Source organism: Balaenoptera musculus, chromosome 1, assembly GCF_009873245.2.
Source record: "Balaenoptera musculus isolate JJ_BM4_2016_0621 chromosome 1, mBalMus1.pri.v3, whole genome shotgun sequence".
NCBI lineage: Eukaryota > Metazoa > Chordata > Mammalia > Artiodactyla > Balaenopteridae > Balaenoptera > Balaenoptera musculus.
The window spans coordinates 118,379,915-118,393,528 of NC_045785.1; the positions used below are offsets into that span (position 1 = coordinate 118,379,915).

The 13,614-nt window shown below is 36.8% G+C and overlaps 2 protein-coding genes across 3 annotated transcripts in view; both read left to right on the forward strand.

Moving 5' to 3' along the window:
- Positions 1 to 13,614, forward strand: part of ATF6 (activating transcription factor 6) — a 224,106-nt gene that overhangs the window by 136,021 nt on the left and 74,471 nt on the right. The gene's annotated exons all lie outside the window — the stretch shown is intronic.
- On the forward strand, positions 1,289 to 2,707 carry LOC118890917 (proteasome activator complex subunit 3-like). Its single transcript, XM_036844334.1, has one exon. The coding sequence runs from the start codon at positions 1,312 to 1,314 to the stop codon at positions 2,122 to 2,124; it is 813 nt and encodes a 270-aa protein (XP_036700229.1). The 5' UTR covers positions 1,289 to 1,311; the 3' UTR covers positions 2,125 to 2,707.

Sequence of the window (13,614 nt, forward strand, 5' to 3'; positions counted from 1 at the left end):
AGTCTGACTGAGGTGACAATTACATTTGAAACCATACTATAGCATCTTTAGAAAAATCCTTTTTTTAACTATACTTCAATAATTTTAGAATAAAAGTCACAAAGGCATGGATTTTGCTCTGTGGTACTGCAGAGGACAAAAGGAAAATATTTCAGGGAAAGGAAAATGAATATAAATAAATAGGGTGAAAGTTTAGAAGTTTACAGAATTTGTCTCTATGATTCTGGAAACCTTTAAGGAAAAGGTAGTTTTTTCATTTTTTATTTTGAAATAAGTTTGAACTTACAGAGAAGTTAGAAGAATAATACTGAATTCTCATACACTCTTTATACAGATTCATCAATTTTTACCATTTCTCCACATGATTTAGCATTCTCATTCTCTACACACACACACACACACACACACTTTTTCTGAACCATCTGAGAATAGATTAAATATATCATGTCACTTTATCCCTTAATACTGTAGTGTGTACTTCCTAAAAACAAGGACATAACCTCTGTAACAACCATACACTTATCAAATTCAGGAAGTTTGACTGTGTTACGTTAATTTACAGTCCAGATTCAATTGTTAATTGTTCCCCAAAAGATGAATTTTAAGAAGAGTCATATAACTTAACATTTGTAATTTAAACTAAAAATTGTATGAAGTAAGCCATAGAAGATCTCAGAAGTCTACTAACTTGATTGAAATACAATAGTGAAGTGAACTCACTTCTGACTTTCTAAGAGGAAAGCATGGATAGGCCCAGGTTACCTGTAAAGGTGTGACTTGAGGCTCTCCAGAAGTGAGCCTTGCTCTGGAGAGCCCATTTTGTAAGATGCCTTTCAAAAGAGATCGTGTTTGCTGGATCCAGGGATTGTGGACTTCCTTGAACTCCTATGTAAAGCGCACCGACTTGTCATTGCCTGGTCTTCACAGCTTAAGTTTAACGATGTTCTTGAAAGTGGCTTCCCGCCAGCCAGGCCAGTAGGTAGGGGAGGCGCAGCTCAGATAACTAGATCCAGCTGGGTCCCCTAACACGTGGTCTTCGGTGCTCTAGCGGCAAGGCACTCGAAGCCTAGGTTGGTCTCACGAAGCCTGTCTGCCAGCCTCTTGGCCAGGGCGCCGTCCGGAGGGCGTGGTCAGCGTGTGGCTCCCGCTTTCTCCGCGCGCCGGCCCGCAGGGACCTCCGGGACGTCTTTTCGCCCTGGCAGGGCCTGGTCTGTTGGGAGTTGGTGGTGGCGGCGGAAGCGCAAACCCAGCCTGCAGAGGAGGGAGGAACTCAGGCCGTGTCCGCCCCAACACTCGACGACCCTGGAGGTCATGGCTTCCCCGCTGAAGCTGGAGCAGGACGTGCAGGGGAAAGTAGATTCATTTCGGGCCCGCATCGCCCAGGAGGCCGAGGATCTGGTGTCCACCTTCTTCCCTCAGAAGCTGTCAGAGCTGGATAGTTGGGTTCAGGAGCTCTGCCTGCAAGACCTATCCATAATACGTTCGGTGCCAGCCCCAGAGACCCCCGTCTCCCCAGACACTGCGGGGGATGGGCCCAACCGGGATCGGCTGCCTCTGCAGACCCAGTCCTCCATCAAAGTACTAGTACTGCCAGGCGGCGAGGGGCAGCTTCTGCGAAGCAACCAGCATCTGGTGGAGCTGATTCAGCACGTAAAACCCGAGATCGAGCTGCTGAGAGAGAAATGCAACACCGTGCGGATGTGGGTGCAGCTGCTCCTCCCAAAGGCGGAGGACGGCAACAACTTCGGAGTGTCTATCCAGGAAGACACCGCAGACCAGCTGTGGACCGTGGAGAGCACAGCAGCCTCCTATCTACGCCGCTTCTCCACCTATTACAACACCCAGGCCAAGTTGGTATCCAAGACAGTGAAATACCCCCAGGTGGAAGATTATCGCCGCACTGTAGCCGAGGTCAACGAAAAGGAGTACCAGAGTGTGCGCCAGATCCTGCTCCATGTACGGAACCAGTATGCCACCTTGCACGATGTAACCCTCAAAAACATTGAGAAGATCGAGACCCCTCGGAGCACCAACACCGACAACCTATACCGAGGACCTTTCTCCACCCCACTTTCCTTCAGGAGTTGGCTGAGCTGTTCAGGCAGCTGGAAGGCTGGTTCTTGATGACTCTGCAGGTGATGAAACGACTGGAAATGTGCGTTACTCTTTAGTGACAGTTTCGTATAGCTTATCCTCATACTGAATCCTCTTTTGGTGTGATTTTTATTTGATTTTTCTTCCAGGAGAGAGAATGGGAAGAAGCCATCTGGTAGAAGGTAGTAGGGTTGGACAGGGAGAAAGGACTGCCATTTTTAAAAGTAGCTTTGTAGATGAATGTTGGCCAAGGTTTCTTTTTTTATGGCATTGGTGACATTGAATGGTTTCAGGGGTTAATTAAAAAAACCCTAAAGTTTAAAAGAAAGTTAAATGAAGGTTTTCCTAAGGTTCCACTCTATGTTACTTTGTTCAAACGTCAGAAATTCTCCATTTATACCATCATTTCTTTTTTGCAAGAAAAGGAGTTTAAAGGGATGTGTTTAGGTCATTGTATGCTTTCAATTTAACAGATTGAAATAAAACTTAGTTTTACCGTATTTTGATGGCCTAAGTGTGCTTATCTGAACTTTAATTTTCAGATGTATAGTTTCCCTTCTCCTCAGCTGGACTCGTACCCTTGATATTTTTCAACTCTGATGCGTAAGAAAAATGAGCATGTAAGGAGCCATAGGTCTTAACTGTTCTAAAGAAATGGACATCCATACCTCCCTTAGAATGAAGAGAAATCTGTGACAGCGGCTTCCTCGCACAACCTTCTACCATCTCAGTGTCTTCTACTTTCCTTTTACACACAATTTAGAATTTCTTCTATGTATCCATTTACCTCTTAAGTCCCTGCCAAGTCCTTCAAGCTTTATATCACATTTTTTTCTCAACCAATTTTCATCTCCGTTCCCCTTTTGTCTCTTAAGATATTTCTTATAGGCTCTCATAAGAGTTTTCCTCTCAAATTATATGGGTCATTTAAAAAATCTAAATACTCTAAAATGTGACTGGGTTTTTTCCTCCTGACTGCTTTTGCTGCCTGGTTGAGGGGAAACTGTTGTCGTCTTCTCAATAGTGATCTATACTGTTGGTATATTTCAAGTCCAACATTTTCAGATTTCATTTGCAGGTAAGATAAATTACTGTACCCCGAGTCACCTTCTGCATCAGAGAATTTCTTGTGACGTGATATGATGAATCATTCTTCCGTAGTGATTTTTGTTCAGAATTTTATCTTTTTTGATGATGAAGATACTTCAGCCAGCTGAAGTGTATTTATTGAAACATTTCTTTTTTCAGTTTTAGTATTATTTGAGGATCTTCATCACTCAAAAACACCACCTGTGGAACTTACATAATACACACTTAGAAAAAGTGAGAGCGGGAGCCTTTTTATAGATAGGAATGAGATTATCCCTGTGTACAAGTGACAGCTTCATCTCTTTTTCCTATTCAACTAACTGCACCCTGAATCCTTATAATATTTTCAAGACTGTATACATACGTAAGTTGTGAGCTTAATCTTTTAATGTATTTTTATAGTAGTATTTTCATGCAATAAATTATTTCTCAAATGAGTTATTGGTAGGGAAATTATGAGGAATTAAATTTATTTTTTGTGAGAAATGAGAATGTTATTTCCTATTGAAATTTCTTTTCCACAAAATGTAAGACCCTCTGAAACTAGGTAACTATATAAGTCAGAGTCCAGAATCTATTACTGAAACTTACATAATTCTACCTTTTTTCCCCCTTTGTGCAATATCTTTGTGGGAATATATTTCTTGCTACAAATGAAACTACCTTCAGATCTTGCTTTAGATAGGGTCAAAACATGATTATTTTGTCTACTCTTTTAATTGATCCTAATCATCCCTCCCCTCTCCCCTTTCCCCATTTAATGAGCGAAATCACTTTTGAATGAGACTATTTAGGAGTTTCTTTTCAACAATGCGTTTTGGTTGCCAAGGGTGAAAACCAGCACAAACCTTTATTATACAGACTTGACTCTAAAAGCTGCTATGAAAGCATTTCCTATTTAACAGCAAGAATTGTTTAAGATGAAAGCAGAGATGTTTTCTTTTGCATCTTTTTTTTTTAATTAATTAATTTATTTTTGGCTGTGTTGGGTCTTCGTTTCTGTGCGAGGGCTTTCTCTAGTTGTGGCAAGCGGGGGCCACTCTTCATCGCGGTGCGCGGGCCTCTCACTATCGCGGCCTCTCTTGTTGCGGAGCACAGGCTCCAGACGCGCAGGCTCAGTAGTTGTGGCGCACGGGCTTAGTTGCTCCGTGGCATGTGGGATCTTCCCAGACCAGGGCTCGAACCCGTGTCCCCTGCATTGGCAGGCAGATTCTCAACCACTGCACCACCAGGGAAGCCCCTTTTACATCTTTTTTTAAAAAAAGAAATATTTCTTAGTCTGACCACACCACATTTCTAGCGGGTGGTTTTTTTGTTTTTCTAGGGTGAATAGTGATGCCCATTAAGTTTTTTCTGAGGTGGTGTCTACCACCTGAGTCTACCCAGGAAGTGCCTAATGATTTTTGGCTTTTCTTTTGCTTTTTCATTTTCCTTATCTGTTTGACCTGAAGGAGTAAAACAACTGTTTCTTCATGAGTGAAGTGAATTAGAGATAAAATTCTGTTTCAATCACCTTTTTAAAAATTTTCACTTACAGTTATATCTGTATAACTTATAACCTTATAACTGGGCCTGTCCTTACTAAAATGAATATGACTTTGTGTCTATTCTGACCTATATAGATTAGAAAAAATTTGTAACTGGTTTAGTGGAAGCTTTATTTTCAAAGTGAACTTCTAAAAAATGATGCCACGGTAAAACAAGTTTATTCTTTCATTGAACTTCTGAAAAGCCTGAATCTTTCACATTGCACCTTATAAAACAACAAAAGATATTGCCTAATAGAAAGACTTTTGTTTGCATTTAACATTCTTCCTCAAGAGTTCTCTTGGGCTTCCCTGGTGGCGCAGTGGTTGAGAATCTGCCTGCCAGTGCAGGGGACACGGGTTCAAGCGCTGGTCTGGGAAGATCCCACATGCCGCGGAGCAACTAGGCCCATGAGCCACAATTACTGAGCCTGCGGGTCTGGAGCCTGTGCTCCGCAACGGGAGAGGCCGCAATAGTGAGAGGCCCGCGCACTGTGATGAAGAGTGGCCCCCACTTGCTGCAACTAGAGAAAGCCCTTGCGCAGAAACAGAGACCTAACACAACCATAAATAAATAAATAAAAATTTAAAAAAGAGTTCTTTTTATTTTCCTTGTAAGGTATTAAATCTGATTCAGATAAGTGCCAGGAATCCTACATCAGTTCATATCATTTGACAGGCATTTAATTGCATGCCAGTGTGTAGTGGACGATGTAAGGGAAGTCCAATTGTTGCTTGTTTTTCAACCATAGTTAATCATCTAAGGTTTAAAATATCTGTTCCATATATAATACAACCATCATCTTTTGCTTGTTCCTTATACTCTTAAGCTGTCAAACCCTATGCCAGATTGAAATAAATTGTCTCTAATACCCAAACATGTCTTTTACTAAAAAAATATGCATGTCCTTTGTAGTTAAGGAATTCTGGTATTTGCATTTTATTCCCTGTTCTAACACTATATCAAAATTGGAGCTGGATTGCTTTTATAAAGTCCCTACTTCTGCAAAAATCAAGTCCTTTATTATTTCCCCTTCTTGCAAATGGTTGCAAAAGCTTTTATAATAATAAACCTATTATAGGAACTGGTGTCAAAACATGGTATCCAATATGAATCATTTGCTAATTGTTAGCACTTAAAGCCCCTTTTAATTCCTTTTTAAAAGTCAGCTGAATTGAGAAAGAATGTGTGTAATGATGTTTTGTTCTTAGGAAATGGTTTGAAAAAATCATTTGAAATTAAATAATTTTAGTTTTAAGTTCTTTTTGTGACTCATGAAAACTACTAACTCAGATTTGATTGGAAATTCTAAAATTGGTAGATCTGGTTTTTAGAACTGAGTGAAATACCTTTCTTAAGCCATATAAATGATATAGAAGAGGTTTAATTTTAAAGTTCTTAAACTTTGGAGCTTAGAGGGTTTTTTAAAATTATTGAATTGTTTATAAATTCTTTTGTTAGAGGCAACTTTTTTTTTTTTTTTTAAGAAAACTTGTTTTGTAGTTTTCAACATACAAGTCCTGTACGTGTTTTGCTAGGTTTATACCTAAAGTCCTTTTTTTTTTTTTTTGAGCAATTGCACATGGTATTGTATTTTTTTTTTTTTTTAAGATTTATTGATTGATTGATTGCTGTGTTGGGTCTTTGTTTCTGTGCTAGAGCTTTCTCCAGTTGCGGCAAGTGGGGGCCACTCCTCATCGCTGCGCGCGGGCCTCTCACTATCGCGGCCCCTCCTGCCGCGGAGCACAGGCTCCAGACGCGCAGGCTCAGCAGCTGTGGTGCTTAGCTGCTCCACGGCACATGGGATCCTCCCAGACCAGGGCTCAAACCCATATCCCCTGCATCGGCAGGCGGACTCTCAACCACTGCGCCACCAGGGAAGCCCTAGAGGCAACATTTTTTTCTAGTCTTTATGAGGTTTTCATATTTCTACAGAACTCTTACCAAATGACCTCAGCCATTAATAGATAACTATGCTATCAATTTAAAATGTTTTTTCAATTTCAAAAGGACTATCTCAATGCTCAGAAATTTGAAGAACCGGGAGAAATCATCCATAACCCACTAGTTTAACAAAATTACTGAAATGTATTTGTGGGTTTCATTTATTTTAAAGAATACATACATGTCTTTATATTATTGCAACAAAGATTATACATACTTCTGTAGCAGATAAGCATTTATATATAAACCCAGTTTTACTAATTAGAATTTCATTTGGCCGATATCCCCAGATCCAGATAGCAATAAACCCCATTTCATTTTGTCTTTCAAGGATTCTTAAGGCTCTGTTACCTAACTGTGAGAATGATATTCATCTAGGGCAGGGGTTTTGAGTAGAGTATGGAAAATAGAGATCAAGTAGCAAGGAAGACATGTTGCCTAGACGACGATGAGAATGTCTAGATATTTATATTAGGATTTTACTCTGCTTTTGTGTTGAGGTTCCATAATGGCATTAGCCATTTTATTATTTAGTGTTAATCCCCTCCCCCCTCAAAAATTTTTTTATTACCTTATAAATATGTTCAAGAAAGCAATTACATTGTCTTATACTGATTAGATGAGTTGTTCCTGCTTACATGATTTGGTACGAGTAGGAGGGAACCCTACTTCCTCTGTCAACATTTAAACATTTCTGAAAGATGCTATTGTGCACTGACATCAAGGCATTTTTTAAAAATTCCTGATCTTTTTGAAAAAACAAAGGACTCAGTCAGTTACAGAAACAGGTGCTGGACCACCCTTGTTCTCTGCATTACAACACTGTACTGCTAACACATTATCTGCCTACCTCGAACTGAAATTATCCATGGGAAGCAGAATAGAAATATAGAAGTTTCATGACTTTTCTTTTCATCAACAATAATAGGTATTTAATATTAGATGATTATACATTTGTATATATTTTTTCTTTGCTTTCTTTATTGTGATAAGTCTTCAAGTTCCTAAAGTTCAATTAGCAGAATCTTACCAGTGAAGCTTAGTGATCCCCGTCACTCAAATTTAAAATATTTCAGTACTAAACTGAATTTAATGAATTCTCTCACATAGAGAATGTCAAGTGTTATTTTTACTTATTGGTGAAAAGCTAGCAGGAGCTAATGGACAGGAATTAAACCTGCAATCAGAATTGAGTCCCTTTTACAACTTGGCCATTTATTTTGGCTTTGTTATTTAATCTCACTCTTACAAAGTTTTACAGCGTTACATTGGAAATACCATTTGCTTCAGATAATATAGCATTTTGAAATTCTTGAATAAATATATAGTTTCCAATTAAGATTTTGGAGATTGAGGGATGTACTTTTGCCCCATTAATTTTACAGATGAAGAAATTTAGATCCAGAGAATTATATAACATCACACAACTCGTGTGACAAAAGTCTAGAAGCCAAATCATCTTCCATTTCAGGCTAGTGCTTTTTTCACTGCATTGTACTACCTCCTTTTTATTAATAAATGAGATTATGTTAAAAGGGAGTTCTAAAAACGTGCAAACCAGTAGAATTCCATAAATTAACATATCCCTATGAACTGGTGTATTATTTTATTCTGTGAAATTTAAGAGAAGTTGAAATGTTTCTGAACCAGAATGGGCTGTAATATTTTTACTTAATTAAAGATTATATAAAGAAATCTAAAACAATCTCTAAATTTATATGTTAACTGTAACTTTATTTGGGTCATAAAAATGACCCTTACTAAACAAAACTCAGGAGTTTCAATACCTCCAGTTCCACTTCTCCTTCTGAGGAGGCATTATTCTATACTATCAGCTACGCCACTTGTGTTGGAAGGAGGTGCTGTTAGAGCATTTGGAGAAGTTTAGTACACGATTTTGTTTATTTAACTTTTGAATATATGGGTTTAAAATATCCTACTGACCCAGTACCCCAACCCTCATTCTTCACCACCAAAGAACTGCTAAGTGGAGTTGTCATGGCTCTGTCCCTAATAACCTACAGAATAAAGGGGGAAAGCAGAGGAGCTGTAGTTTTTTGTTGGAGACGAAGGCTCAAAGGGCCATTTCCCAAAAGAAGTTTATCCTCTAGAGCTGCACTGTGTTCACTACAGTAGCCACTAGTCTTCAAATGTAACTTGTCCTAATGGAGATGTGCTGTAAGTATAAACTGCACACTAGAGTTTGAAGACTTAAGAGCTTGAAGAAGAAAAAGTAAAATATCTCAGTAATTTTTACATTGATTACATACGTGTTGCATGATAATATTTTTGGATATATTGGGTTCAATAAAATAGATTATTAAAATTAATTTCACCCATTTCTTTTTACTTTTTACTTTTTACTGTGTACTAGTAAGTTTACATGTGGCTTGCATATATGGTTTGCAGTATATTTGCATTAGACAGCATGCTCTAGAGCTAAGGTTTCTAAAGTAATTGGGATGAGTCTTGAAGCTGAACCAAAACCTACAGTGATATATGATGGGGACATTAACCGTAGACATTGATTTGTCATCTTTTCATAATGTACAATTCAGTAAAAGTGAATCAAGCCTTCTCAGAATTCAGCTTGATCTTGGAACTTGGAATGCCTAAAGGAGTGGTTGGCTAGCGTGCCCCTTAAGCATACCTTCTAAATATCATATCTCTTATCCAGACTTACGGCGAGAGCTTAGAGTACTGATATTCTATGTTGCTAATTCAGGGTGACTCCATATGCTTTAGAAACCAAATAGATGACAAGGTTAGCATCTTATTTTGATGATTGAGACACTTTCCTAACAGTTTTTACCTGGATGAAAGAATAATGTACCTCTGGTACCTACAAATACCTACAGGCAAAATCAGGCTCTTCCTCAGGGAGCAGCATTTGAGCACTCAATTAAATCCCGAAAATTACACTGAATTCCCGTAATACTGTTTCTTTGTATTATTTTTGTATAATATATAATGTCTATTTTCTCTAAATAAGTTTCTTGAGAAGAGTGAGGGTCTTTCACTCTTTATCTCTCATGGTGTTTTGCATATAGTAAATTTATAAAGTATTTTGAATTACACTGAACTAAACCAAAACTGGATCAAACTAAAGGAAATTGTTTTCTCATAAGACATATAGTAAGTGAGCCACTTTGTTACAATTGAGCATGTTTGTGGATGTATACCCAGGAATATGTAATGACGAGAGACATCTAAAAATTTGATTCAGAATTAAACAAAGACCAATTTTAGGCATCTAATTAAACATTTTTTCTTATCACAATAATATAAATGTTTTAAAGTACTTCTGGTAATTCTCCTTCAATATTCCCAGTGATTTCCTTAAGCCTTTCACCCTGCAACAGCTGCAAGTTATTCCAAACATGTGTACTGAATTCCCATGCTGTGTAAGCCCATTTGAAAACAATTCTCTCACCCCATTAACAGCATCAGTAATTCTCTTACTACTTTTCTAACCAAGAGTTATGGAGAAATAAGTCTAGTGTATCAAAGAGTGAAGAATTTTGTTCTTCAAAACTGATTCTCTGTGGTCATGAACATAATGCTTTACCCTTCCAGACTTCTGTATTTAAAAAGTTAAATAATTTCTTAAATACTTAAAAGTTACATAGTTTATTAAATACTTAAAAAAGTATTCTCTTAAGTATTAGAATTCTCTTAGATTTTAAGTTTTATTTGCTAATAAATATAAAGACAAAGCATTCTGGTTAAAAATTATTTCATAAGTTTTAAACAATTTGAAAAGTATAGTGAACTCAACCATCACTGTCTTATTCCTCTACTTTTTTAATATCGGTGAACATTTTTCTCTGCTTCTTTCCTACATTTTATGCTGTGAGACAAGCTCAAAATTATTGAACCCATTATCTATATATTTCATAGCTTACTCCAGTACTTCTATTAGGCACCCATCTGGAGCTGAAGAAATTTGACAGACTAATATGCTTGCTATTCTGTAGAGGAGTAATGAAAAGGCCATTTTTATGAGTTTCATGAGCTGAGGGTTAATATTTTCAATAAGAAACCAATAAGTTGAATATAACCTTTTGCATTTAAATTCCACATTATTGCACTGTATTATAAGAAGTCCTAAAGACCACATAGTTCATATGGTAGGAAGTATTAAATGTTACTTAAGAATCTAATTTCTGTTTATACTTTTAGAAAGAATTAAGAGTAATGGCAACAAATGAAGTCAGAATAGCTTGATTAAAGGAAGCAAATAATTGTAGTTTATTAAAAGAATATCTCCTTAATCTTATAGTATGTGCTAATTCTTTGCTTTTCAAGTACATAAATTTATGTATTACCTGAGACATGCTCATTCTGTAAAACTTTTGTGTAAAACTAATGAACTTTAGCCCCATAAGAAAATTTGAAAATTAAAAATGACATTTGAAAAATGAAAACTTTGATAATTCCCGTAGCAAAGGCTATTAAGAATTATTGTAGTCAGAAAGAAATATTAAATAAATATAAAATATTTCTTTTAGCTCTTCCATTCCTACCTCAGAAATTATTTAAATTTATTCAGAAAGGTTTAATATAAAAGTTCTGCCTAGAAAATAAATTTGAGACTTTTAGTATTACTTCACAGTAGTACTATTCTAAGTATATGTTTATACAAGAGGCAGATTGGTGTTCCTTTTAATGAACTAATGCTAGGATATAGTTATTCCTTTAATTATTTAGTCTCATTGAAACTTAATTAATTTCTAAATTAACTAGATTTACTCTGAAATTAGTTCTGAAAGTTTTAGCTACACTGTCAGATTAATGGCTAATTTTTTTTAATTTAATTTTTATTTTATTCTGGAGTATAGGTGATATACAATGTTGTGGTAGTTTCAGGTGTACAGCAAAGTGATTCAGTTATACATATACAGATACCCACTCTTTTTCAGATTCTTCTCTCATATAGGTTATTGCAGAATATTGAGTAGAGTTCCCTCTGCCATACAGTAGGTCATTGCTGATTATCTATTGTATATATAGTAGTGTGTATATGTTAATCCCAAACTTGATCTCTTCTCAGTAATTTAAAGAAGCAGTATTATTTCATTAAACCATCAAATTGTACCTGCCCATTGATTAACATATCCTGAGGATTTACTGATCTGTTATTTTGTTCAAGTGTATATGAAACTCTTTCTGTACATGATCTTGGGCTCACCATTAGTATTAATGCATTCACTGACTTACATTTGGCAATACTTTTGCTGTATAACCTTAGTAACATCGTTATGATGTTTTAGTATAAAATTACAGTAGAGAGACCACTGTGTCAATCACCCAAACATTATTCTGTCCTGTTAACCAACAAACATTATTCTTAACTGTCATAGAACAGGTTTTCCTGTTTGTCATACATATGAAGTGTTTGAATGTATTTATGCGAAGTAATTTTTAAAGCCAGTTACTCTTGAATGACCAAGCATATTCTTCAGTCCCAACATTCCTCCCTACCCCCATCCCCAGTAAACTTAAGAAATACATCAGTTGGATTTCTGTTCATAGTTTTGGCAATACTAATGTGTGCAGCAGACAGCAGCTATTTTTTAGATTTTGAACTTGCTCTTGGATCATAAATAAATAAATAGCTAAGGTATATACTCACCTGAAGTTTGGTGGTTTAAAACCACTATACTAGGGCTTCCCTGGTGGTGCAGTGGTTGAGAATCTGCCTGCCAATGCAGGGCACACGGGTTCGAGCCCTGGTCTGGGAAGATCCCACATGCTGCGGAGCAACTAGGCCCGTGAGCCACAATTACTGAGCCTGCGCGTCTGGAGCCTGTGCTCCGCAACAGGAGAGGCCGCAATAATGAAAGTCCCGCGCACCGCGATGAAGAGTGGCCCCCACTTGCCGCAACTGGAGAAAGCCCTCGCACAGAAACGAAGACCCAACACAGCCATAAATAAATAAATAAAAATTGTATAACTTAAAAAAAATAAAAAATAAAAAAAATAAAACCACTATACTATAATTTTAACCTACTATTTTATATTGGAGTGATTTTATTTTCTAGAAAAGTTTTATATTCTGAAAGTTGTCATCCAATTGTACTTTGATCATTCTTTGACTGCCCACAATATAGCCACACATTTATTTCCTCTCTGTGAACAAAGAAAATCGTTTAACAATTCTCAATTCTTTTCATGAACAAGATATATCCTAGGAGCTGTGGAAATAATAGATTCAAAGATTTATAGGACTGTTTCCACTACTCATGACTTAAAACATACAAGAATAATTCCTAACATATAAGATTGCCTATACCTATTTTGACATTAACATTTTAATATGTGACTGTGTTAGAATTGTTCATGCAAATGCATTTTAGGATCCTATTGATAATATTGAAATAATTATACTCACCTTTATTTATAATCATCCCTAGTTCTTTCTTTCATATAATTATCTATCATTCATATAGGTTAGAGGCTGTAAAGATTATCTCTGATGAAAAATTTTTTTCCCAGTGTATTTAACATCCTGATATTATATGATTCAGAGTTATGTTACAGGTGGCATATGCTTCCTGATCACACACCAAAGAGAGACGAGAAGTACACAAGGGAAAGAGTGGAAATTTTATGTTATAGACAAATACGACGTGTTAGATAATTATGTTGGTTAAATTGCTGATGGATATTGATTTCCTTTTATTTAGGGACGTCCCAGAAACCTATCTAGGTAATGGGCAGAATCCAGCACCCTTAGCAATTTGATAAATTGCCTTTCATGAGTGAATTGTATTTTCTTCTTTGGAGGTCTCACCGTCATTTTTTCTTGGTGATTTTAGAAACATTTATTTTGATGTGGTGATTGTTGGTATATTTGAATAAAATTGTTATCGACGGAGCTTGGTCTAAGTTCCAGCTAGGCCTCAATTTTTTTGAATGAGGGCATGGGCTGCAAGATCTCTGAGGTCTCTTCCTGCC

Bases quoted from the DNA above. Each gene is read 5' to 3' on its own strand.
- LOC118890917 (XM_036844334.1), top strand. From the start codon at position 1,312: ATGGCTTCCCCGCTGAAGCTGGAGCAGGACGTGCAGGGGAAAGTAGAT.